Genomic DNA, 27,922 nt, shown 5'->3' with positions numbered 1-27,922 from the left:
AATAAATAGAAAAGGGATTAAAAAAACAAAACAAAGTCATTTTAAGGAATTTTTAGTAAAACAAACAACAAATTGTTATGCGCATGTATCAGAGTGTGAACTTGGCTCTGAATGCATTTGGGGCAGGAGTGCTGCTGGGAGGAGAGTCAGATGCTGAAACGTTCTTTTGGCCGGAGCTGTGAGTATCCAAAGCCACAACCTAAGGTTGTGAGTGGGGGAGCCATCGGAAAGCCGACGTCTGCACAGCGTCTGTGATCCGCCGCACATTTCTCAAGCTGACTACAAGATTTTGCTGGGCAGGATTAAGGGAAGGATTTCCTTTCTGTCAGTTTGCAGGCAGTAACAAAGCAGAGTGAATTTCAACCAGCTGTCAAAAGTCCCAGCCTCTGGGGAACAACTGCCTCCAACTATTTAAATAAAGGAAGCAAAATCCATAATTAGAGCAACAAGTTGTTTATTTTACTTCTGCGGCATTCCTTCCAGCCAAAGGAAAGGGGAAATACATGGGGAACCAATCAAGTGGAGCTCCCATGCATGGGGTAGATTCCTTGTCTCCAGCTGTCCTCGGCAGGCGTTTGCCATGGGCACTACAGCACAGAATCTATATGGTCCCATCTATCCCCTGCACTTTTCAAACCCACCTGTGTCCTGACCTTAAACTTATATGACTATGTGGTCCCACCATTTGCTCTCAGACACAGGGTGGAGATTCACTTTGATGTAGGTTTCCTGCAACTGTTAAAGAATGGACATACTGTATGGCCTTATTTACTAAGCGATGCTATGCTATCAGACATTCATTTTAATGGCCTGCGAGGTGTCACCCAGTGCTGGAACTTGTGTTGGGGCATAGTAAATATGGCCCATAATCTTAGCAGATGGAATGGATAGAATGTTTGTAGACACAATCAAAAGAGGCTCACACTTGCTAAGGAGTGCTATTCCATGAGACACGTTCCAGGGTCTGATCTGCACAGTGTCTTCTCGCGCTTGAAGGTGTAGCATGGCTTAGTTGCTACGGGACAGATGGTAGACAGAATGAATAGAGGCCCATATTTCACATCTGGTGAATGGGAGTTGTCTTCTGGCGCTGGGAGTTGTCTCATGGAACAGTAGGGGAAGGGAGACACAAGCTTGGGGTGCAGAGGGAGAAGGATATACAAGACTGTGGTAGGGGGATGGGGGGCAGGAGAGTGGAGACACAGGCTTGTGGGGGACGGAGGAGTTTAACGGAGGGGAAAGGATGCTCCTTTCATTTGTCCTGGCCCCCAAGGCTTGTGTTGGTGGCCCTGACACTGTGTGATATGATTGTGAAAGGCCAGAAGCCGAAGTTCGTCTCGCTTTGACTGAGTGAGACTTGGCAGCTCCCGCTCTCATGAATCCATTGACATTATTGTCAAGATGGTTATGCTAAACCCCTACCACATCATCTCGCTGCCTGAAAGCCCCATCAACTTGAAAGACTGCTTCTTGAAAGGCCCCTGAAGGAAGGGATTAGGGCTCTGATGCTACAGGGTAAGCGAGTGATGTGTGTGTCCCCATTCAGCCATGGCATCTCCCAACTGATGCAGGCTCAGACAGCCTATTTGTCTATGTATCATGAGGCTGGCTGTGAATGGCTGTGTGTGACACAAGCTACGATGCATTACCCCACCCCTGCAAACACAGGGCTGCGGGACAATTTGTTATATAAAGAGACTGACATTCCAACCCCGCTTTGAAGCAGCATCTCCTTTTATACCCCCTTCAATAAAGGAGTTTGTCAAAGGCCTTTTATTTCTCCCATTCCTAGGACTTTGATTTTAGATTCTCTCTCCTTAACCCCTTACTGCCCCTATAGCTTTTTTTTGTCCCCTTCTCTTTGGGTGTATTGAAATTCGTGTCTATTCCAACCCCGGCTTCGGTGGAACAGTTTGTCAGTCCGTTGGTCCACTGGTTACTTTGTAGAAATAGGCGCATTGTTTGCTAAAGTTCAAATTTGCCACGAAAAGCTACAAATGTAGCAATTTTCAAACATTCACAAAATCGCTGGAGTTTGAAAATTAAGGAGTATTTTTTTTTTTTTTAAAGCAGAAATGTCCATAAATTTCATACAATCTGGAAAACAATGTGTCAATGAAATTGCCAAAATTGAACAATTTTGCTTAAATCTTTGACACCAATCGTTTTTTTTAGAAATATTTGTGAACTTTCCCAAATTGATGAAAAAAAAAACTGCAAAGTCGATTTTGACACGTTCCCCCATCTCTGCTACTTTGGGAATCCGTGCTCCCCAGAACAAAACCTTGTTAAATAAATAAAATATCTATTTTCATGCTTTCTGCAGTAATTCCTTTCTTCCTCTGTGAAGTTACAGCCCTCCTTCCGTTCCATGGAAAGTAAGGGATATGTTTGTAAGAATACTTGTTGTACGATAAGGCTGCGTCCATAGAGGGTACAGCCGTGCGGAGGCTGACTTTCCCTGGCCTTACTACGCGCGCCATCCGGGGGGGGGGGCGTGTCTATGGGCGGGCCAGTGACGTCACGGAGCTGGTTCGCCCTCATTGGGTGAACCGCTTACGTGACCGCCCTATCGCGCGAGAAATCAGTTTTGACTGATTTCACGTGCATCACGTGCCCCCTCCTGTGTGCCCACGCCCGCACGCTGTATAGACGCGATCACTGCCTTCAGGCAGTCCGATCGCTCAGCGTGCGGATGCATCCGCGCGGTCTGCCCCTGTATGGACGCAGCCTTAGGAAGCGGTAACGAGATGAGCAAAGTTTGTCCCCGTTCGCTTCTTGATCTTGCCAGCGCATTGAGAATTTGGCGTTACAGCAAAAAGTTCAGGAGAATTTGATGAAACTTCCTGAGCCATTAAGACCTCCTGTGTCTTTCTTCCTTTTTTTAAAGCAATTGAACTTTGAGTACAAAATAGCATTTTTGACCTGTAGCCGTATGAAACATTGCAGGAAATCGCAGTCACGAGAGCCAAGTTTTATGGACGTTGAAATGAAGAAAAAAGGATCAAATAATTTGGGGGTGAAATGAAATCCCCAAGGAAGATATTGGAGATTTTACCATTTTCGCAACTTTTTTTTTTAACCTCACAGCTATCGAAAATGTTCAATATTTGATCATTTTTAATTGCTTGGCCCATCTATAGAAATAGGAAGAAAAAAAAAAGGAAAATTAAAGTAAAGTTATAGTTTTTATTCCACCTGTTTTTCCCCTATAGAATAAAGTAGAAGTGTACCTTTGAAATGATTGTTACTTAGTAACATATACAACCTTTTGTTTGCAATACAGTAAAAGCACTTAACCATGTAACACCCGTCTAACGTGTTTAAAGGAGCAATCCAAGCGGGTGATTTTTTTTTGCACATTTTTTATAACACAGGATTGAAGCAGGGGGTCCTGGAGCTAAACCCCAGGGGGGTCCCGGAGCTAAACCCCAGGGGGGTCCCGGAGCTAAACCCCAGGGGGTCCCGGAGCTAAACCCCAGGGGGTCCCGGAGCTAAACCCCAGGGGGTCCCGGAGCTAACCCCCGTTAATTTCAGCTCTGGGGACCCCCTGCTTCCAGAGATACTTATCTCAGAAGGCAGTGCCGGTATCTCTCTGCTGTTTTAAGCTCCCACATCCTGTTGGCCAATAGAAAGCCACACAGGATGATGTTGCGGCTTCCTATTGGCCCGCAGGGTGCGGGAGATGTGATACCACCACCATGTGATCACTGCTAGCCGAGCATAGTAGCTACCTATGGAGGTATGTATCCTGGGGAGCAGGGGGGACCCAGAGCTGAAATGAATAAGGTTCGGCTCTGGAGACCCCCAGCTTCAATGTCACATAAAAAAAAATAATCTCCCGGTTGGATTGCCAGTGTGTGTCATTGTTTAATAATCATGTAACCCATACACGTGACAATAACTAAGGATATTGCAGAGCGGCAGCTTGAACTTCTGGTGGTGCTTTGTTTACACAGGAGATTCAGATGGTGAACACGCGGGAGAGGTCCGGCTTACACAGCCCTGTTTACTATTCTATGCTTTGGGAATCATATCATCAATACAAAAATGATTGGCAGTGCTTCCACCTGACAGGGCTGATGCACCTAATAAGCGGCCAGATAATCCTCCAGGAAAACTAGAATTAACTAGATGAAAGTACCCAGCGTTGCTCGGGAATAATAAGAAAGTTCCTCCTCGCTTCCCCCCCCCATCTCCTCTCCTCCCCCCCATTTCCTCTCCCCCCCCCATCTCCTCTCCTCCCCCCGCCCCCCCCCCATCTCCTCTCACCCTCTTACCCCCTTCTCTCTCATCTCTCTCCCTCACATCACATTCCTTTAATACCTTATGATGTCCCCAATTCTTTCCGCCCCTCTCTCCTTCTCCAGCATTCTTACTGTCCCCTCACGCGCCAACTGACTTCCTCTTTCTTTCTGCGTCTGCTGTCTGTGTAAACTTTATAGCTATCTGACTCTCCTTATCTGCCACCAGGCTATGTGCATTATGATGTCACCAGTATGATGTCACGTGCCACATACATAGCCTCCCAGGTACAACACCCAGTGAGTGACTTGCGCAGAGAAAATAACACATAGAATTAAAAAAAGTATGTATCCAATTGTATCCAAACAGACAAAAATCTGCTGTTTAATCTCAGAAACCATCATGCAAAAAATGTGGTTACTGTATTTTAAAGCTGCAGACCAAGCAATCAGTTCTAAACTATGAGAAAATACGTGTAGCATTTTTTTTAAAACAACTCTGAATGAAAATGTTAATGTATTATGATGTAACAAGATTTTTTGGTTTCTATAGCAACGATTTACAAAGTTACATCCACTTCCTCTTCTGAAACAGGCTCTGGCACACCCCTTTTTGAGCCCTGCCCTCTCTCCAGTGGTGCACCAATCATATCTAGTGACTGCCTGGTCTCATGATCTTCCCCACAGAACTTTGCATCTTTGGTCCTCTTCTGCTGCGCTGACAGCCATTTAGTGAACCCCCGAGCCGAATCTTCGCCGATCGATCACAGGAGAACGGATCGATCGGCAACTTAGCTAATTACTGATCATTGTGTGGATTGTACTGATGCACATATTAAAGGTGGGGAAAAGACAAATGTTGATAAAACGGCAGCTTGGACTGCGGCTTTAAGAGGTGTCCAAATGCAAAGCAAACAGCCAGACAACTTTCTAAGATATGTAGTAGATAAGCAATCCCAATAACAACAAAGCATCGCATGTTAGAGTCAGTGGCGTGAAGAGCGTGTGTTACAACATTATATTTACCGGAACAGAAAGGGGACTGCAAAATAACCGGTCAAATAATATCAATACTGCAAAGGCATTGGGGAGTCGGAAGTGCGGAGATGCAACAAACAGTGTATCAGCTGAGCTGCGGTAACACTTACCTCCTCAGTGGAGATGCAACAAACAGTGTATCAGCTGAGCTGCGGTAACACTTACCTCCTCAGTGGAGATGCAACAAACAGTGTATCAGCTGAGCTGCGGTAACACTTACCTCCCCGTGGAGATGCAACAAACAGTGTATCAGCGGAGCTGCGGTAACACTTACCTCCTCAGTGGAGATGCAACAAACAGTGTATCAGCTGAGCTGCGGTAACACTTACCTCCCCGTGGAGATGCAACAAACAGTGTATCAGCTGAGCTGCGGTAACACTTACCTCCTCAGTGGAGATGCACCAAACAGTGTATCAGCTGAGCTGCTATAACACTTACCTCCTCAGTGGAGATGCAACCAACAGTGTATCAGCTGAGCTGCGGTAACACTTACCTCCTCAGTGGAGATTCACCAAGCCCCGACGTGGGATCTCCAACCCGGCATTATTGACTTGACTTGTAGTTGAAGCCGGATTGGGTGCGGTACCTCGCATCGGAGCTTGGTGAGTGTTCCTGTGCTAACTCAGAGACTGTATACAGACAGTGCAGGTAGAATAATAAATAGCACATACTAATAATAATAATAATAATAATAATAATAATAATAAGAAGAAGAATACACCTTTGGAACACTAGTTATTCGCTGCCTAGCCCAATACTCAATACAGTCCTCCAGGAATTACAGTAATTGTTTAGGTGGCCCCTAGGCACTTAGCTTTTGCAAGAGGGAGAGGAAGAGAATGGGGGGGGGGGAGGGAGGGAGAGGGAAGGAATGGGTGGAGGGAGAAAGAGAAAATGAGGGGAGGGAGAGAGAGAATGGGGAGGAGGGTGAGAGAAGGAATGGGTGGAGGGAGAAAGAGAAAATGGCAGAGGGAGAGAATGGGGAGAGGGAGAGAGGTGGAGAAGGGGGGGAGAGAGAGAGGGGGAGGAGGGAGAAAGCGAAAATGGGGGTAGGGGGAGAATGGGGGTAGGGATCGGGGGGAGAGAGAGATATGGATGCATGTGGCATTGTAGTCCCAAATTGCTTTGGACGGACTCTTTATGTTGGGCCTTCCTGTGACCTCATAGGCGATGTCATTCAGTGATACATCACCCACTATCCACAATAAGGTCTTAAAGTGATACATACATGTTACATACATGTTACATGCTATAACTTAGCAGCCACTTCCCACAGCTTCTGTGAGACGCAGGCTAATGGATATCGCCTTAATGAGGCTGCACTGATTCCAAAGTTGAAGTCAATCTGAGATCTGTAGCCTTCCTTTGGAATTTCCTAAAGGCGGCCATCTTTAAGGTGGCCCGCAAAAATAAAACTTTACTGCGAAATGCTCAAAGAACTAGATTGGTCATCACTCGAGTCTAGGCGCAAAGTTCACCTTTCCTGTCTTGCCTTTAAATACTTTCTGGGCAAGCTACCCAGCTACCTGAACAAGCTCCTCACCCTACCACATGCAGTATCTATCACCTGAGATCAGACTCCAAAAGACTATTCATGGTCCCAAGGCTCAACAAAGTATCCGGACGCTCCTCCTTCTCTTACCGTGCACCCCAAAACTGGAACAACCTACCAGAGACTCTCACATCCACCAGGTTAAGTTCTTTCAAAACTAAGGCTGTCTCACATTTTAATCTGGTCTGTAACTGTTTCATACGCCTATAATATACATCTCCTCTAACTGTGCATGCAATGTATTGTATATAATGTATACCCTGTTCATTTATATAACTGTACTTGTAACCATGTATTATTTGTCAGATTAACTATGCCCAGAACATACGTGAAAACGAGAGGTAACTCTCAATGTATTACTTCCTGGTAAAATATTTTATAAATAAAATAAATAAATAATACACCTGACTTCCGTTCCTGATGCTTAACAGATATACAGAGGGCACAGTATACAGCGGGTACAGTATACAGAGGGTACAGTATACAGAGGGTACAGTATACAGAGGGTACAGTATACAGAGGGCACAGTATACAGCGGGTACAGTATACAGCGGGTACAGTATACAGAGGGTACAGTATACAGAGGGCACAGTATACAGAGGGTACAGTATACAGCGGGTACAGTATACAGAGGGCACTGTATTCCGAGGGTACAGTATACAGAGGGCACAGTATACAGAGGGCACAGTATACAGCGGGTACAGTATACAGAGGGTACAGTATACAGAGGGCACAGTATACAGCGGGTACAGTATACAGAAGGCACAGTATACCGATGGCACAGTATACAGAGGGCACAGTATACAGAGGGTACAGTATACAGAGGGTACAGTATACAGAGGGCACAGTATACAGAGGGCACAGTATACAGAGGGCACAGTATACCGAGGGCACAGTATACAGAGGGCACAGTATACAGAGGGCACAGTATACAGAGGGCACAGTATACAGAGGGCACAGTATACAGAGGGCACAGTATACAGAGAGTACAGAATACAGAGGGCACAGTATACAAAGGGCACAGTATACAGAGGGTACAGTATACAGAGGGCACAGTATACAGCGGGTACAGTATACAGAGGGCACAGTATACAGAGGGCACAGTATACAGAGGGCACAGTATACAGAGGGCACAGTATACAGCGGGTACAGCATACAGAGGGTACAGCATACAGAGGGCACAGTATACAGAGGGAACAGTATACATAGGGTACAGTATACAGAGGGCACAGTATACAGAGGGCACAGTATACAGAGGGCACAGTATACAGAGGGCACAGTATACAGAGGGTACAGTATACAGAGGGCACAGTATACAGAGGGCACAGTATACAGAGGACACAGTATACAGAGGGCACAGTATACAGCGGGTACAGTATACAGAGGGTACAGTATACAACGGGTACAGTATACAGAGGGCACAGTATACAGCGGGTACAGTATACAGAGGGCACAGTATACAGAGGGCACAGTATACAGAGGATAATATGGTAAACCTCTGCATGACTTATTTCCTAATAGTGCAGGTCTGGTCAGTCAAAGATTGAGCCACCTGTGCTGAAGCCGGGGTATTATCCTGTGCTGAAGCCGGGGTATTATCTTGTGCTGAAGCCGGGGTATTATCCTGTGCTGAAGCCGGGGTATTATCCTGTGCTGAAGCCGGGGTATTATCCTCTGCTGAAGCCGGGGTATTATCCTCTGCTGAAGCCGGGGTATTATCCGTAAAACCAGACTTGTTAGTCCAAGACTGAGCCACTGATTGAGCAACCTGTGCTGACGCTGGAATATCCGTAAAACCAGACCTGTTGGTCGAAGACTGAGCCAGCTGTGCTGAAGCTGGCATATCCTTAAAACCAGACCCGGTGGGGGTCTTGAGGATTGGAGTTGAGACCCCCGCTATAGAGGCATCTGATGTGCGGTAGAGGGGGAATCCATTAACCTTTCCAGTGCCACCGGACCTCCCGCGTAGGCCGAGCCTCTGATTGGGCCACCTGTGCTGAACCAGGGACTCATTGAGACACCTGTGCTGAACCAGGGACTCATTGAGACACCTGTGCTGAACCAGGGACTCATTGAGACACCTGTGCTGAAGCTGGGATATCATTAAAACCAGACCTGTTGAGGGGCCTTGAAGATGGGCGTTGAGAACCGCTGCATCAGCGATATAGTTTATGTAACAATTCTGGGGGTTTGGCCATCAACAGCAAGGTGTCAAAACAGGGAAATCGGGGTTCTGCTGCCCGAGTAACCCCCCTTTCTCCTGACCGTGGCATCATGCGTGCTCAGGTAATTATTTCCCACAAACAAGGCCTGGAGCGCGCTGTGAGCGTTACTGCGCACTTGTTTATTTCACTTCCTGCCCCCGACGGTCGGGTTCTCGCGCCGGGAACACACAGGAGCTCGTTGTGAAGCCCCCCCCCGAGACTCAGCGCTGCGGTTTTACAAGCCGTGGGAATGTTAATGAACAGGACCCAGCACAAATCACCTTGTGTCTGCAGGTCTCTCTGTCAGCGCAGGCCGGGGCTGTGGTGTGTGTGGGGGGGCTGCTGACCGCAGACCCCAGAGGGAGCAGCAGGGAAGCTGCTACACTCACGGCCTCTGTTCTGGGTTGTGTTTCCCCTCTTGCAGCTGCTGTGTGTTGTGTGTGACTGATTGTGCCACTCTGTCTAAGGAAATCATGTTCCACTTGCTCACATTTCTTTCCAGTAAATGAGTTTTCTCCATTATTATTATTATTATTATTATTATTATTATATATTTTTGTACCATATTTATTAGTTGACAACTTTTTCCTGAAATTCAGTCCCCCAGTTCTCCTAATGGGGGACAGGGGCGAGACGTTGGTAGAGACTGGGAGACATGTGGTAGGATGTGAGGCAAGAGATACAAATGCAGCGGCCGTTATTCGAACAAATCACGGCGCCGATTTTTTGTGCGCTGCTGTACTCCACGCGGCATGAACGCGGCCAATCGCCCCAGGCACAAGTGTTTATCGCGGTGGCTTTGTTTGAATTTCATGGATTGTGTGCAATTATATGCAATGAAATGAATGAATATTAATGTGTACAGTACTGTGCCACTGTGCCACTGTGCCACTGTGCCACTGTGCCACTGTGCTACTGTGTCACTGTGCTACTGTGCCACTGTGTCACTGTGCTACTGTGCTACTGTGCCACTGTGTCACTGTGCTACTGTGTTACTGTGTCACTGTGCTACTGTGTCACTGTGTCACTGTGCTACTGTGCTACTGTGCCACTGTGCTACTGTGCCACTGTGCTACTGTGCTACTGTGCTACTGTGCTACTGTTCTACTGTGCCACTGTGCTACTGTGCTACTGTGTCACTGTGCTACTGTGTCACTGTGCTACTGTGTCACTGTGCCACTGTGCTACTGTGCCACTGTGCTACTGTGCCACTGTGCTACTGTGCCACTGTGCTACTGTGCTACTGTGTCACTGTGCCACTGTGCTACTGTGCCACTGTGCTACTGTGCTACTGTGCCACTGTGCTACTGTGCTACTGTGCTACTGTGTCACTGTGCCACTGTGCTACTGTGCCACTGTGCTACTGTGCTACTGTGCCACTGTGCCACTGTGCCACTGTGCTACTGTGTCACTGTGCTACTGTGCTACTGTGCCACTGTGTCACTGTGCTACTGTGCTACTGTGTCACTGTGTCACTGTGCCACTGTGCTACTGTGCCACTGTGCTACTGTGCCACTGTGCCACTGTGCCACTGTGCTACTGTGTCACTGTGCCACTGTGCTACTGTGCGACTGTGTCACTTTCAGGTGTTTAAAACCCAGAACACTAAAATGCCATTTTCTGCAGTTGCCGCACTCGCGTCTTAAGGCGGGAAGGGGCGGTACGGTTGGAAGCAATCCCGCGCTGTGACATGGCTATTCCGAGGTATACACCGCGTGACATGTTCGTATAACGGCCGCTGCAGCTGTAGTAACAAAGAACTGGGGCAGGATAGTGAGGAGGTGGGGGAGTAATACAGAGGGACAGGGGCAGGAATAGTGAGAAAAGAGGGACACAGTGTAAGACGGAGCAAAGATGAACATAGTGTAGTAACAGACAACGGGCTGGTATGATATCAGGGAAGAGAGTGACAGGTAAGGGGGAGTGTCAGAATGGGACAGTACGGTGACATGAAAGAGAGGGACAGGTAAGGGGTAGTGACAGAATGAGACAGTACGGTGACATGGAAGAGAGTGACAGAATGGGACAGTACGGTGACATGGAAGAGAGGGACAGGTAAGGGTTAGTGACAGAAAGGGACAGTACGGTAACATGGAAGAGAGTGACAGGTAAGGGGAGTGACAGAATGAGACAGTGTGGTGACATGGAAGAGAGTGACAGGTAAGGGGAAGTGACAGAATGGGACAGTATGGTGACATGGAAGAGAGTGACAGGTAAGGGGAAGTGACAGAATGAGACAGTGTGGTGACATGAAAGAGAGGGACAGGTAAGGGGTAGTGACAGAATGAGACAGTACGGTGACATGGAAGAGAGTGACAGAATGGGACAGTACGGTGACATGGAAGAGAGGGACAGGTAAGGGTTAGTGACAGAAAGGGACAGTACGGTAACATGGAAGAGAGTGACAGGTAAGGGGAGTGACAGAATGAGACAGTGTGGTGACATGGAAGAGAGTGACAGGTAAGGGGGAGTGACAGAATGAGACAGTGTGGTGACATGGAAGAGAGGGACAGGTAAGGGGGAGTGACAGAATGAGACCGTGTGGTGACATGGAAGAGAGTGACAGGTAAGGGGAAGTGACAGAATGAGACAGTGTGGTGACATGGAAGAGAGTGACAGGTAGGGGGAGTGACAGAATGGGACAGTGTGGTGACATGGAAGAGAGGGACAGGTAAGGGGAGTGACAGAATGAGGCAGTACAGTGACATGGAAGAGAGTGACAGAATGAGACAGTGTGGTGACATGGAAGAGAGAGACAGGTAAGGGGGAGTGACAGAATGAGACCGTGTGGTGACATGGAAGAGAGTGACAGGTAAGGGGAGTGACAGAATGAGACAGTGTGGTGACATGGAAGAGAGTGACAGGTAAGGGGGAGTGACAGAATGGGACAGTGTGGTGACATGGAAGAGAGGGACAGGTAAGGGGGAGTGACAGAATGGGACAGTGTGGTGACATGAAAGAGAGTGACAGGTAAGGGGAAGTGACAGAATGGGACAGTGTGGTGACATGGAAGAGAGTGACAGGTAAGGGGGAGTGACAGAATGGGACAGTACAGTGACATGGAAGAGAGTGACAGGTAAGGGAGAGTGACAGAATGGGACAGTACGGTGACATGGAAGAGAGTGACAGGTAAGGGGGAGTGACAGAATGGGACAGTGTGGTGACATGGAAGAGAGTGACAGGTAAGGGGGAGTGACAGAATGGGACAGTACAGTGACATGGAAGAGAGTGACAGGTAAGGGGGAGTGACAGAATGGGACAGTACAGTGACATGGAAGAGAGTGACAGGTAAGGGAGAGTGACAGAATGGGACAGTACAGTGACATGGAAGAGAGTGACAGGTAAGGGGGAGTGACAGAATGAGACAGTGTGGTGACATGGAAGAGAGTGACAGGTAAGGGGAGTGACAGAATGAGACAGTGTGGTGACATGGAAGAGAGTGACAGGTAAGGGGAGTGACAGAATGAGACAGTGTGGTGACATGGAAGAGAGTGACAGGTAAGGGGGAGTGACAGAATGGGACAGTGTGGTGACATGGAAGTGAGTGACAAGTAAGAGGAAGTGACAGAATGAGACAGTGTGGTGACATGGAAGAGAGGGACAGGTAAGGGGAAGTGACAGAATGATACCGTGTGGTGACATGGAAGAGAGTGACAGGTAAGGGGGAGTGACAGAATGAGACAGTACGGTGACATGGAAGAGAGGGACAGGTAAATGGGAGTGACAGAATGAGACAGTGTGGTGACATGGAAGAGAGTGACAGGTAAGGGGAGTGACAGAATGGGACAGTACGGTGACATGGAAGAGAGTGACAGGTAAGGGGGAGTGACAGAATGAGACAGTACGGTGACATGGAAGAGAGGGACAGGTAAGGGGTAGTGACAGAATGGGACAGTGTGGTGACATGGAAGAGAGGGACAGGTAAAGGGTAGTGACAGAATGAGACAGTACGGTGACATGGAAGAGAGTGACAGGTAAGGTGGAGTGTCAGAATGGGACAGTACAGAGACATGGAAGAGAGGAACAGGTAAGGGGAAGTGACAGAATGGGACAGTGTGGTGACATGGAAGAGAGTGACAGGTAAGGGGAAGTGACAGAATGGGACAGTACGGTGACATGGAAGAGAGTGACAGGTAAGGGGGAGTGACAGAATGGGACAGTGTGGTGACATGTAAGAGAGGGACAGGTAAGGGGTAGTGACAGAATGAGACAGTACGGTGACATGGAAGAGAGTGACAGGTAAGGGGAAGTGACAGAATGAGACAGTGTGGTGACATGGAAGAGAGTGACAGGTAAGGGGGAGTGACAGAATGAGACAGTGTGGTGACATGGAAGAGAGGGACAGGTAAGGGGGAGTGACAGAATGAGACCGTGTGGTGACATGCAAGAGAATGACAGGTAAGGGGAGTGACAGAATGAGACAGTGTGGTGACATGGAAGAGAGTGACAGGTAAGGGGGAGTGACAGAATGGGACAGTGTGGTGACATGAAAGAGAGTGACAGGTAAGGGGGAGTGACAGAATGGGACAGTGTGGTGACATGGAAGAGAGTGACAGGTAAGGGGGAGTGACAGAATGGGACAGTACAGTGACATGGAAGAGAGTGACAGGTAAGGGAGAGTGACAGAATGGGACAGTACGGTGACATGGAAGAGAGTGACAGGTAAGGGGGAGTGACAGAATGGGACAGTGTGGTGACATGGAAGAGAGGGATAGGTAAGGGGGAGTGACAGAATGGGACAGTACAGTGACATGGAAGAGAGTGACAGGTAAGGGGGAGTGACAGAATGGGACAGTACAGTGACATGGAAGAGAGTGACAGGTAAGGGATAGTGACAGAATGGGACAGTACAGTGACATGGAAGAGAGTGACAGGTAAGGGGGAGTGACAGAATGAGACAGTACGGTGACATGGAAGAGAGGGACAGGTAAGGGGGAGTGACAGAATGAGACAGTGTGGTGACATGGAAGAGAGTGACAGGTAAGGGGAGTGACAGAATGAGACAGTGTGGTGACATGGAAGAGAGTGACAGGTAAGGGGAGTGACAGAATGAGACAGTGTGGTGACATGGAAGAGAGTGACAGGTAAGGGGGAGTGACAGAATGGGACAGTGTGGTGACATGGAAGTGAGTGACAAGTAAGAGGAAGTGACAGAATGAGACCGTGTGGTGACATGGAAGAGAGTGACAGGTAAGGGGAGTGACAGAATGGGACAGTACAGTGACATGGAAGAGAGTGACAGGTAAGGGGGAGTGACAGAATGGGACTGTGTGGTGACATGGAAGAGAGTGACAGGTAAGGGGGAGTGACAGAATGGGACAGTGTGGTGACATGGAAGAGAGTGACAGGTAAGGGGAAGTGACAGAATGGGACAGTGTGGTGACATGGAAGAGAGTGACAGGTAAGGGGGAGTGACAGAATGGGACAGTACAGTGACATGGAAGAGAGTGACAGGTAAGGGAGAGTGACAGAATGAGACAGTGTGGTGACATGGAAGAGAGTGACAGGTAAGGGGGAGTGACAGAATGGAACAGTACGGTGACATGGTAGAGAGTGACAGGTAAGGGGTAGTGACAGAATGGGACAGTGTGGTGACATGGAAGAGAGGGACAGGTAAAGGGTAGTGACAGAATGAGACAGTACGGTGACATGGAAGAGAGTGACAGGTAAGGGGGAGTGTCAGAATGGGACAGTACAGAGACATGGAAGAGAGGGACAGGTAAGGGGAAGTGACAGAATGGGACAGTGTGGTGACATGATAGAGAGTGACAGGTAAGGGGAAGTGACAGAATGGGACAGTACGGTGACATGGAAGAGAGTGACAGGTAAGGGGGAGTGACAGAATGGGACAGTGTGGTGACATGTAAGAGAGTGACAGGTAAGGGATAGTGACAGAATGGGACAGTGTGGTGACATGGAAGAGAGTGACAGGTAAGGGGAAGTGACAGAATGGGACAGTACGGTGACATGGAAGAGAGGGACAGGTAAGGGGAAGTGACAGAATGGGACAGTACGGTGACATGGAAGAGAGTGACAGGTAAGGGGGAGTGACAGAATGGGACAGTACAGTGACATGGAAGAGAGTGACAGGTAAGGGGGAGTGACAGAGTGAGACAGTGTGGTGACATGGAAGAGAGGGACAGGTAAAGGGTAGTGACAGAATGAGACAGTGTGGTGACATGGAAGAGAGGGACAGGTAAGGGGAAGTGACAGAATGGGACAGTGTGGTGACATGGAAGAGAGTGACAGGTAAGGGAGAGTGACAGAATGATACAGTGTGGTGACATGGAAGAGAGGGGCAGGTAAGGGGGAATGACAGAATGGGACAGTTTGGTGACATGGAAGAAAGTGACAGGTACGGGGGAGTGACAGAATGGGACAGTGTGGTGACATGGAAGAATGTGACAGGTAAGGGGGAGTGACAGAATGGGACAGTGTGGTGACATGGAAGAAAGTGACAGGTAAGGGGGAGTGACAGAATGGGACAGTACAGTGACATGGAAGAGAGTGACAGGTAAGGGGAAGTGACAGAATGAGACAGTGTGGTGACATGGAAGAGAGTGACAGGTAAGGGGGAGTGACAGAATGGGACAGTACAGTGACATGGAAGAGAGTGACAGGTAAGGGGGAGTGACAGAATAGGACAGTACGGTGACATGGAAGAGAGGGACAGGTAAAGGGTAGTGACAGAATGAGAGAGTACGGTGACATGGAAGAGAGTGACAGGTAAGGTGGAGTGACAGAATGGGACAGTACAGAGACATGGAAGAGAGTGACAGGTAAGGGGAAGTGACAGAATGAGACAGTGTGGTGACATGGAAGAGAGGGACAGGTAAGGGGAAGTGACAGAATGGGACAGTACAGTGACATGGAAGAGAGTGACAGGTAAGGGGAAGTGACAGAATGAGACCGTGTGGTGACATGGAAGAGAGTGACAGGTAAGGGGAAGTGACAGAATGGGACAGTGTGGTGACATGGATGAGAGTGACAGGTAAGGGGGAGTGACAGAATGGGACAGTGTGGTGACATGGAAGAGAGGGGCAGGTAAGGGGAAGTGACAGAATGGGACAGTGTGGTGACATGGAAGAGAGGGGCAGGTAAGGGGGAGTGACAGAATGGGACAGTGTGGTGACATGGAAGAAAGTGACAGGTAAGGGGGAGTGACAGAATGGGACAGTGTGGTGACATGGAAGAAAGTGACAGGTAAGGGGGAGTGACAGAATGGAACAGTGTGGTGACATGGAAGAAAGTGACAGGTAAGGGGGAGTGACAGAATGGGACAGTACAGTGACATGGAAGAGAGTGACAGGTAAGGGGAAGTGACAGAATGGGACAGTATGGTGACATGGAAGAGAGGGACAGGTAAGGGGTAGTGACAGAATGGGACAGTACGGTGACATGGAAGAGAGTGACAGGTAAGGAGTAGTGACAGAATGGGACAGTGTGGTGACATGGAAGAGAGGGACAGGTAAGGGGGAATGACAGAATGGGACAGTATGGTGACATGGAAGAGAGTGACAGGTAAGTGGTAGTGACAGAATGGGACAGTGTGGTGACATGGAAGAGAGTGACAGGTAAGGGGTAGTGACAGAATGGGACAGTGTGGTGACATGGAAGAGAGTGACAGGTAAGGGGGAGTGACAGAATGAGACAGTACAGTGACATGGAAGAGAGTGACAGGTAAGGGGGAGTGACAGAATGGGACAGTGTGGTGACATGGAAGAGAGTGACTGGTAAGGGGGAGTGACAGAATGGGACAGTGAAAGATATATGTTTTATAGTCAGTAACTATGGTTGTTGCATTTGCATTTTCCCGGCGTGTGCAGATCCGCAAATAATAACATTATATCTGAATGTTTGCGGCATTACTAGGACCCTGTGGGCAGGGAGATAAAGTTCGTATGTTCATAACAGCGCTACGTCATATGAGCCCTTCCTGCCTATTGAAGTTAATATGTCTTAAGATTTCTAGTGCCTGCCCTGCAGAGCACGGGGAGATACAGTGAGTGCCTGCCCTGCAGAGCACGGGGAGATACAGTGAGTGCCTGCCCTGCAGAGCACGGGGAGATACAGTGAGTGCCTGCCCTGCAGAGCACGGGGAGATACAGTGAGTACCTGCCCTGCAGAGCACGGGGAGATACAGTGAGTGCCTGCCCTGCAGAGCACGGGGAGATACAGTGAGTGCCTGCCCTGCAGAGCACGGGGAGATACAGTGAGTACCTGCCCTGCAGAGCACGGGGTGATACAGTGAGTACCTGCCCTGCAGAGCACGTGGAGATACAGTGAGTGCCTGCCCTGCAGAGCACAGGGAGATACAGTGAGTGCCTGCCCTGCAGAGCACGGGGAGATACAGTGAGTACCTGCCCTGCAGAGCACGGGGTGATACAGTGAGTACCTGCCCTGCAGAGCACGTGGAGATACAGTGAGTGCCTGCCCTGCAGAGCACAGGGAGATACAGTGAGTGCCTGCCCTGCAGAGCACGGGGAGATACAGTGAGTACCTGCCCTGCACAGCACGGGGAGATACAGTGAGTGCCTGCCCTGCAGAGCACGGAGAGATACAGTGAGTACCTGCCCTGCAGAGCACGGGGAGATACAGTGATTACCTGCCCTGCAGAGCACGGGGAGATACAGTGAGTACCTGCCCTGCAGAGCACGGGAAATACAGTGAGTGCCTGCCCTGCAGAGCATGGGGAGATACAGTGAGTGCCTGCCCTGCATAGCACGGGGAGATACAGTGAGTACCTGCCCTGCAGAGCACGTGGAGATACAGTGAGTACCTGCCCTGCAGAGCACGGGGAGATACAGTGAGTGCCTGCCCTGCATAGCACAGGAAGATACAGTGAGTACCTGCCCTGCAGAGCACGGGGAGATACTGTGAGTGCCTGCCCTGCAGAGCACGGGGAGATACAGTGATTACCTGCCGTGCAGAGCACGGGGAAATATAGTGAGTACCTGCCCTGCAGAGCACGTGGAGATACAGTGAGTGCCTGCCCTGCAGAGCACGGGGAGATACAGTGAGTACCTGCCCTGCAGAGCACGGGGAGATACAGTGATTATCTGCCCTGCAGAGCATGGGGAGATACAGTGATTACATGCCCTGCAGAGCACGGAGAAATATAGTGAGTACCTGCCCTGCAGAGCACGGGGAGATACAGTGATTACCTGCCCTGCAGAGCACGGGGAGATACAGTGATTACATGCCCTGCAGAGCACGGGGAGATACAGTGATTACCTGCCCTGCAGAGCATGGGGAGGTGCAGTGAGTACCTGCCCTGCAGAGCACGGGGAGATACAGTGAGTACCTGCCCTGCAGAGCACGGGGAGATACAGTGATTACCTGCCCTGCAGAGCACGGGGAGATACAGTGAGTACCTGCCCTGCAGAGCACGGGAAATACAGTGAGTGCCTGCCCTGCAGAGCATGGGGAGATACAGTGAGTGCCTGCCCTGCATAGCACGGGGAGATACAGTGAGTACCTGCCCTGCAGAGCACGTGGAGATACAGTGAGTACCTGCCCTGCAGAGCACGGGGAGATACAGTGAGTGCCTGCCCTGCATAGCACAGGAAGATACAGTGAGTACCTGCCCTGCAGAGCACGGGGAGATACTGTGAGTGCCTGCCCTGCAGAGCACGGGGAGATACAGTGATTACCTGCCGTGCAGAGCACGGGGAAATATAGTGAGTACCTGCCCTGCAGAGCACGTGGAGATACAGTGAGTGCCTGCCCTGCAGAGCACGGGGAGATACAGTGAGTACCTGCCCTGCAGAGCACGGGGAGATACAGTGATTACCTGCCCTGCAGAGCATGGGGAGATACAGTGATTACATGCCCTGCAGAGCACGGAGAAATATAGTGAGTACCTGCCCTGCAGAGCACGGGGAGATACAGTGATTACCTGCCCTGCAGAGCACGGGGAGATACAGTGATTACATGCCCTGCAGAGCACGGGGAGATACAGTGATTACCTGCCCTGCAGAGCATGGGGAGGTGCAGTGATTACATGCCCTGCAGAGCACGGGGAGATACAGTGATTACCTGCCCTGCAGAGCATGGGGAGGTGCAGTGAGTACCTGCCCTGCAGAGCACGGGGAGATACAGTGAGTTGCCCAAGATAAGGAGAGCTAAAACAGGGATTGGAAAAGGTTTGACTGCTTAGCACTGAGCTGCAGTACTCAGTGAACCAAAGAGGTCACATTTTGTTCCTAGCATATCGTTGCTGCAGTGACCTCTTAGTACTTAGTCATGTAACACCTTCTTATCCTTTTAATCCTTCAAAATAAGGTAACATTAAGTCTTATTAACCCCTTTGTTGCTAGAGGGGCCAGCAACTCATCGCTGAAATAACCCCACCTTTAAAACCAAACTAGTCATGACTAGTAAACAGATAATCTCAGGCAATCAAATGACTTTTCGGCATCCAAACTGAAAATGTACAGATGTAGCAACTAGGAAGACTGGCTCTCTCCAGCGCCGAGGTTAGGAAGCAAAAGTCGGAGGCACCCGGGACAATGTCTGATACTGTGGACCATGGGATCTTAATGGAGCGCCTGATGGATTTCTGTGGACTGGGTGGCACCGTTCTCAGATGGTTCAGATCCTTTCTCACTGGCAGGTCACAGAGTATCTCCACGATGTCCTCCTCTGCACGCCTGCCCCTGTCATGCAGAGCGCTGCAGGGCTCTATCCTATCTCCTATGGTGTTTGCAGTGTACATTCTGTCACTGGGTGTCATAATCAGATGAAATGGCCTGGGCTGTCACTGTTATGCAGATGACACTCAACTCTACTTGTCCTTTGCACCAGACACTAAGGACCCAGTATCAATCTTCAATAGATGTTTATCTGAGCTTAAGCTTGAGGGCTCCCAGCTGGTAAACACTGTCTGTGGGAGGGATCTTGGTAGTGTCCTTTACTGTGACATTACCCTTAAACATCAGATGTCAGCCGTGATCTAATCTTCAGTCTTCCACCTAAAGAACATAGCCAGGATTAAGCACTTGATCCCCCTAGAGGACCTTACTATGCTTGTCCATGCCTTTGTGTCCTCACGCCTGGAATACTGCAATGCCCTCTACCTGGATCTTCTGGATAAAGAGCTGTGCCGCCTGCAGCTGGTGCAGAACGCTGGGGCCAGGTTGTTAACTAACCAGACACCTGTTCTTGCCACATGACACTTGTTCTCCGTTCTCCGCACTGGCTGCCTGCAAAATGGTGATTTTTTTTAACATTGGTTTGTTGACATTCAAAGCACTACATGTCCAGTTTCCCATCTATCTGAGAGAGCTTCTTGTTCCTGACACTCCCATTCACTCACTTTGATCTGCAGATGAAGGACTCCTTACCATTCCCAGAATCTCTGTGACTTCCTGTGGGACCCGAGCTTTTACCCACACTACTCCCACTTTGGAACATCTGCCTCGTACAGTGCGAGAGGCCCCCTCTTTGGAAATGTATAAAAACAGACTCAAGACCTGCCTGTTTACCAAGGCATGTAATTAATGAACCACAACCTATCCGGTATTTAATACCTACTGTACCATCCCGTCCTGGATTGTGCCTTTCCTTTTGTTTGGTCTCGTTTATAACCTTAATTGTTTTCTTCTTTTTTTTGTAACTGAAAAAAGTTACAAAAGTTACAAAGTTTTGCTTTGAGTCCCATTGGGAAAAAAGTGATATAAAAATAAAGTTGCCATTATAATGATTATTATCTGCACGATGGTACTGCGGGGAGGTCCATGCTTTCTAATTGGACCCCCCGCTGATCCTCCGGTGGCCTGACCACCATGGTCGCTTGCCCACAAGTGGCAGAGGCACTGAAGACAGCTTAGCTGTGCTGATGCTATATTTGTGTGGTGCATCAGATTACTCCTATAGTGCTAAGAGACGGCAAAACTGACTGTCTGTGTTACAGACACAGTTACGATGTCTGACCCTGTATATGTAAAGATGCAGCCACAGCGCCTGCAAATAGACTGATTTCTCCACGGCCACGGTTTGCCTTTTTCCGTTTCCCCTGGTAATCCCCGACGGTGGGGAAACATTAAAGGGATACATCTGTATGCATGAGTGCAGGCCCTATTATCATATGCTATGTTCCTATAACAGGCCCCTACAATCTGTTTGTTCCACTCTGACACTGATCGAACGCCAAGCGGTTTGTCTGGCAAACATTGTCATCTAAATTACAATCACCCCCTGCTAACCACCGGGCATTACCATGAGGCAATCATTTATCAAGCAGGGAAGTGAAACACTTTGTGTCACAGGTGCTTGGTGCATAAATATTTACTAACACGGCTGCAAGATGAGAAGTTTTACATTTAACAACAATGTATCTTCCTTGAGGATCGAGTACAAATAGAACTCCCAACCTGGTCAAAATCCTCGGCCCTTTTATATTTCAACGGCAGACGTTGGGACAGATCTTGAGAATGACATTGCTCTGTGCTTTTTATCTCTTCAGAGACTCCACAAATACAAAGGTTGTTTCTTCTAGATCAAATACACGTTTTCGTTGTGTCACAGAAAGTATTACAGGATGCTAGGTGATCTCAAAAGGACTTGGCAGGGTTGGAACCCAGTATGTGTTTTGCTACCTTTTGAACTAATGTAGAGTCATGTGCTCAACCCACACGTATGAAAGGGTCTCCTGATAACCGAGAATCCCTGGTTCTGTCTGTTCGGTTTTTGCTGTTTTTATGACATAATAGTGGCCACATTTGAAAGAATGATTTCCATAGACTGTAATATAGGCCAAGAAAACAGTAGGACTGTGACATGTACCGTAGTCATTTTTAAAATGCGATGGTCTTGAGGTCCAGTTCACGTTAGGACCTTTCCTACATGAGCGCTCATGAATAATCCCCGATATAGACACACTGGGCCATATTACTAAGCAGTGCGCCTACAGTAGACCCCTCCCACTTCCATTACGACTCTTCATATTATAGCGTAGCCCAGACATTTGGGGTTATCAGATCTAAATATTTGGTTCTTTGCCAGAAAATGCTCACTGAGAATTAGGCCGTGTCCAGGCTGAGAGCGAGCACGCCCCCGCTCGGGCGCCGTGAGGTCAGGCGCTGAATAAGTAGGGGCAATTGCTGTCCAGTTGAAAATGTGTAGTTGCGCTCGCGGGCGGAGGGGGGGGGGGTGGCGTGTCGGGGTGCATGGCCGTAAGATCATGGAGCTGGTTCCCCCTCATTGGGCGAACCGCTCAAGTCCTGCGGCCATTGTGCTACACATATTTGTCTCTGCAAGCAGCTAAGCGCGGAGCGGGCACGTGTGCACACACTGTGGACCAACACATTGCCGTAATGTGTTTAATCGCACCGAGCACGAGCGTGCATGCATGCTCAGCTCCGCACTGGACACGGCCTTAGCTACAAAAGAGACTCCAGGGTAGGTACGAATCGTAGTAAAAAGAAATAGCGCGCAATGGATTCCAGTGGCGGGTACAGTTATTAGTTTAAGAAAACGGCGGTCTCAAAAATCCCGGGGCTGGGTCCAGGAAATCGGAACCCGCCATAATCCTTACATTTCTCATTTCTTTACAGAAATCAAACCGAAACCGCACCAGCTTCTCGCCGAATCTGGCTCTTCGGACCCTTCTCCGCCACAGCGAGCCGGTCGCAGTCCGCAGAGAGGTAAGGTGGTCTTGGCTGTGCCACACGATAAATTCCCGACAATAAACTCTGACCGTTCAGTCTGTCAGCCACATGATTAAGGCAGCTGCAGGTGAAGAACTCTTTCTTATTAGATCAAAGCTTAGTTTTATTTTTTTCAGGCTTGCTTTTTATTTGTACCGGCATGAAGTGTAGCAAGAGGTCAGCGCCACTTTGTATCAGTGACGGTGTTAACCGGGCCCAGCCACAAAGAACAGCAATGTTTACAAAGTAGTGCCGGGCGTTATAATATATGGTTACCTGTAGTGTCGGCCTACTGTAAAAGTATAATAATGTACAATTAGACAGTCTTACCTATGGATGGGCCAAGCATGCACATGCATATGAAATAGGCAAATTGTGGAGTTGTTCAATTGCCGAGCTACGTTATCTGTCTTAGGGGTTATAGTTTTGTTTTCCATTATGTCACAAGTTTCAGAATATTTGGCAATTTTGACAATACTGGTGTGAAAATCACTAAGGCACTGACATTTTGTGTTAAAAGACGGAAAACGGTAAAGTGGGTTTTGGCAAATATAAGTTTCGTGTTTGCATGAACTTCTCAGTACTTCTCAGTACCACATGCACATTCACAGCGTGAGCGGGATACCAGCAGAAATCTGGAATTGTAGCTGAAATACTACTGGGTTTCCATGATTTTAATGCCAATGCTGGAGATTCATCAAACTGTCATCTTGTTGGGTGACGCATAGCCGGACATGCCATATTCTGTTAAAAAAAAACGTTAACAATAAAATACAAGTTATAAAAAAAAAAAAAAAAAAAAACGTTAAAGCCAAAAGATGTGTTTCCAACTAAAAGGTCCATAGGAACTTTCTTCTGAACTGTTAACATTTAGAGCTTTGCTGAACGGTGTGTGGGGGGCAGAGTTAGCATATCCAGAGCCAATCAGAATGCACGATGGCTGAGACCTGTGAGCATGATACGATGGAATAAGGAGGTATCAGAGCACAGCAGAGTGAAGCCTTCCTATTGGTTGATGTCATGACCCTAACTCACAATATGGGTAAGTGAATGTGACATTAACTGGGCAGAGCTCCTTGGAAAATGTTTGGAAAAAAACATAATAATTAAACCGCACCAAATTGTTTGCAGACAAACTAGAAATAGTTTCTTTTGCTTTCAGACCCCAACGTGACAGGGCCGTTCAATCTGAAAGTAAACAGCTCTGCACCACGGGTTTGTGCGGGGAGAGTACCTTCTCCAGATCTTGGATAGTGCCACCCACTGCGCCTTCTGTTTGCTTCTTCTGATGCCACGGCCCATATTTACTAAGAAATGCGACTCCAATGGACACCTTCCATGCTGGAAAACCCATGGAAGTGAACGAGACATAAACAGTCATATTTATTAAGTGGTGTTACTCCAGAACATACCTTCCATTCTTGAAGATACTTTGTAGACCATTCAGGAGCCATATTTACTAAGCCTTACTGGAAGGTGTCCTATGAAGTAGCACATCTTAGTAAATATGGTCCTTAATGTTTTGGAATCAATATGTGTAACTACAAGACAAGGAGGTTCTTTCCACCCTAAAACCACTTGGACGTGTTGTCCTTTCTATCTCCAAAGTGAACCAATGACAGGTGACAAGTTTAAACGGGGACACCTTGGGGAATAATAATAATTGAAAAAGATCTGACGCCACTGAGTATTTTTATATTCTTTTCAATGTTACCTTGAACATCAGAAGATACAAATGGTCCATTAAGCTGACACGTGGGTAGAGTCTGAGTCTTTGTAGTCTCTATTTTGTGTAACGTGAAAGCATGTTAAGCAGTAACCGTGTAGCCAATGAGGTCATGGCATAGTCAATTTAATGACGGAAAAATATCAAAAAGACATCATCCATAGGAGGGATAGGATCCATAGGAGGGATAGGATCCATAGGAGGCATAGGATCCATAGGATGGATAAGGTCCATAGGAGGGATAGGATCCATAGGAGAGGGATAGGATCCATAGGATGGATGGGATCCATTGGATGGATAAGGATCCATAGGATGACGCCTTTTTGATGTTTTTTAGTCATTAAATTGACTATGACATGACTTAATTGATTACTCTCTTACTGCTTGGAGTGCTTACATTTAGGAATGACAATGATTGTTCTATCAGTACCAGGGTAGTGTAGTCTTAGCCCACATATTATTGTTTGATTATTCTGATAGACCTTGCTTTGGTCGACTCTGGAATCCCTTTTTCGCACGCATGTTAAGGAGGACATGCCTTCTTCCCAACCCCTTTCTCTGTTGGCCGTTTGGTTGTATGGGTACATACATACAGTAAATATGGCAATGTCATCACGGGGATGAGGAAAATTAATTTATGCGTTGTATTGGTATATTGAATAACAACATGTCTCAACATATTAAAGCAATATATCACAGTATGTCACAATATATCTAACAAAATGTCATATCACATCAAGGATTTTCCCTAATCTTTGTAGTGCATGTCACAATGCAATAGAGACATCAATTCTACCTGTTCCATCTCATTTTAAGATGAATTAAAGCATCGCCCCTTCGTGTCTTGCAAAGCTTAGAGCAGTGTTTTTCAACAGGAGTTCCTAGGAACCCTTGGGTTACCTGCAATTTTCATTTTATCTGAAAAGTGTACCAAATACAGAACAATGTACAATGCATCTGATCTCAGACGCGCTATTAGAGAGGGTTGGGGTTCCTTACAATGAATCTGACATCAGACGCGCTATTAGAGAGGGTTGGGGTTCCTTACAATGTATCTGATCTCAGAGGCGCTATTAGAGAGGGTTGGGGTTCCTTATAATGCATCTGATCTCAGACTCGCTATTAGAGAGGGTTGTGGTGCCTTACAATGTATCTGATCTCAGACGTGTTAGTAGAGAGGGTTGGGGTTCCTAACAATGTATCTGATCTCAGACGCGCTATTAGAGAGGGTTGGGGTTCCTAACAATGTATCTGATCTCAGACGCGCTATCATAGATGATCAGGGGTTCCTTACAATGCATGTGTTCTCCGATGCGCTATTAGAGAGGGTTGGGGTTCCTTACAATACATCTGATCTCACACGCGCTATTAGAGAGGGTTGGGGTTCCTTACAATGTATCTGATCTCAGACGCGCTATTAGAGAGGGTTGGGGTTCCTTACAATGTATCTGATCTCAGACGCGCTGTTAGAGAGGGTTGGGGTCCACATAATTTCACAATATGATCTGATACACACCGCTATCTCTTATCTCTCTCCGATTCTTATCCCATATGATATGCATGGCTATCCGTAACTCTGTTCCTTTATGACATAAACAACTATTTCTCCGTAGAAATCTTTACGACTATGACATTCACAGATATCTCTTCCTTCTGGACTTTTTGTCACATCTAATCTACTGTGTTTTTGGGAACGTTGTGTGTTCGCGATGTATTTGGACATCTGTTAAGATATCCTGACCACATTTTGTATGCTGGTTCCTGAGATCGAGGAGCAGGTTTGTGTCTGTGTTTGGATACCATTGGATACATTCTATTTTTAATTCTATGAGTTATTACCATTTCTCTGCACAAGTCACCCGCTGGGTGTTTTACCTGGTAAGCTATGTATGTGGCACGTGACATCATACTGGTGACATAATGCACATAGCCTGGTGGCAGATAAGGAGAGTCTGATAGCTATGAATTGTACACAGGAAGCAGACAATGAAAGAAAGAGGAAGTCAGTGGGCGCGTGAGGGGAAAGTAAGAATGCTGGGGAAGGAGAGAGGCGGATAGAATTGGGGACATCAGAAGGTATTAAAGGAAGTGATATGGGAGGGAGAGAGATGAGGGGAGGTGGAGAACAAGAGGGGGATAGAGAAGAGGGATAGAGAAGAGAGAGAGAGAGAGAGAGAGAGAGAGAGAGATTCTCAGAATTCTTGAGCAACGCCAAGTTTTTGCAGCTAGTACAGTGTGTGTAAATATATATATATACACACAGTGGTTGACAAATTACCAAAAAATCTACTCGCCACACAAAAAAATCTACTCGCCACCTAGTACCAAATGTGTGCTGCTTGGGCCAATATTTACTCGCCCGGGGCGAGCAAATGTATAGGATTGTCGAACACTGTATATATATATATATATATATATATATATATATATATATGTATATGTATATGTATATATATATATATATATATATATCTATATATATATATATATATATATGTATATGTATATGTATAAAGTTGTATGTTCATGTGAGTGTGGAGGGAAGGAGGGTAGAGAGAGAGGAAAGACAGGGAGAGGAAGGGAAGGTGGGGTATAGAGAGGAGGCAAAGGAGGGGGGGAGCTAGAGAGAGAATAAGGTGGAGGAGAGAGGGAGGGGAGAGAGAATATGGGGGAGAAGGAGGGAGGGGAGAGAGAATATGGAGGAGAAGGAGGGAGGGGAGAGAGAATATGGAGGAGAGAGGTGGATGGGAGAGGAAAGAGAGATGGTGGGGTAGATGGAGAGAGAAGGAGGGAAGAGAGAAGATGGGGGAGAAAAGGAGTGGAGAGAGTGCGAAGGAGGGGTAGATAGAGAGAGAAGGTGGGAGAGAGAGAGGTGAGGGAAAAGTCGGGGAGAGAGAGCAAAGGTTCCCACCAGAGAGAGGGAAAGGGAGAGCAAAGGTGGGAGAGAGAGCGAGAGAGCGAGAGAGCGAGAGAGCGAGAGAGAGAGCAAAGGTGGGGGAGAGAGAGAGAGACAGAGGGAGAGCGAAGGTGATAGAGAGAGAGAGCAAAGGTGGGAGAGAGAGAGAGAGAGAGAGTGAGGAAAGAAAAAAGTCCAATCCATGATTTGTGACGATCTTATATTGTAGTTCTGATATAACCCTGCTCTATCACAGCAATGCCCCCGCCCTATCAGTGATAAAACAGTGTGCAGACTGCACAGGGGTTAATACTAATACATACTCTCTGGCTCGGTTACTCCGATAGCCCCTCTTGCTGGGACTAAACTGTGCCAAAGCTCTGATGCCGTACACCGTGAGAACATTACAAAGATCATTGAGAAAGCTTAAATAATGATTACAAAAGAATGCCCCTATTAGTATGCGCTCTGTAACAGGAACATGTGTGTAATTATTGAAGACACATGATGCGGTTAGGTTTCTCAGCGTGGTGACTGCCAGTCACCCCACTGCATTGTTTGCATTGCACTGGAGACGTGCAAGTACATTAGGATCTGGTGGTTTGTAAGGCGC

At 47.8% G+C, this 27,922-nt stretch overlaps 1 protein-coding gene across 6 annotated transcripts in view; it reads left to right on the top strand.

Annotated features, from left to right (window-relative positions):
• Positions 1–27,922, top strand: part of CNTFR (ciliary neurotrophic factor receptor) — a 700,478-nt gene that overhangs the window by 436,701 nt on the left and 235,855 nt on the right. For all 6 annotated transcript variants that reach the window (XM_075581830.1, XM_075581850.1, XM_075581880.1 and 3 more), the window contains one exon: positions 22,595–22,684. In XM_075581830.1, coding sequence (XP_075437945.1) covers positions 22,595–22,684 — 90 coding nt within the window. The remainder of the gene's footprint in view (positions 1–22,594; positions 22,685–27,922) is intronic.

This window comes from Ascaphus truei, chromosome 1 (assembly GCF_040206685.1).
Source record: "Ascaphus truei isolate aAscTru1 chromosome 1, aAscTru1.hap1, whole genome shotgun sequence".
Taxonomy (NCBI): domain Eukaryota; kingdom Metazoa; phylum Chordata; class Amphibia; order Anura; family Ascaphidae; genus Ascaphus; species Ascaphus truei.
This window is presented reverse-complemented; position numbering and strand designations above follow the sequence as displayed.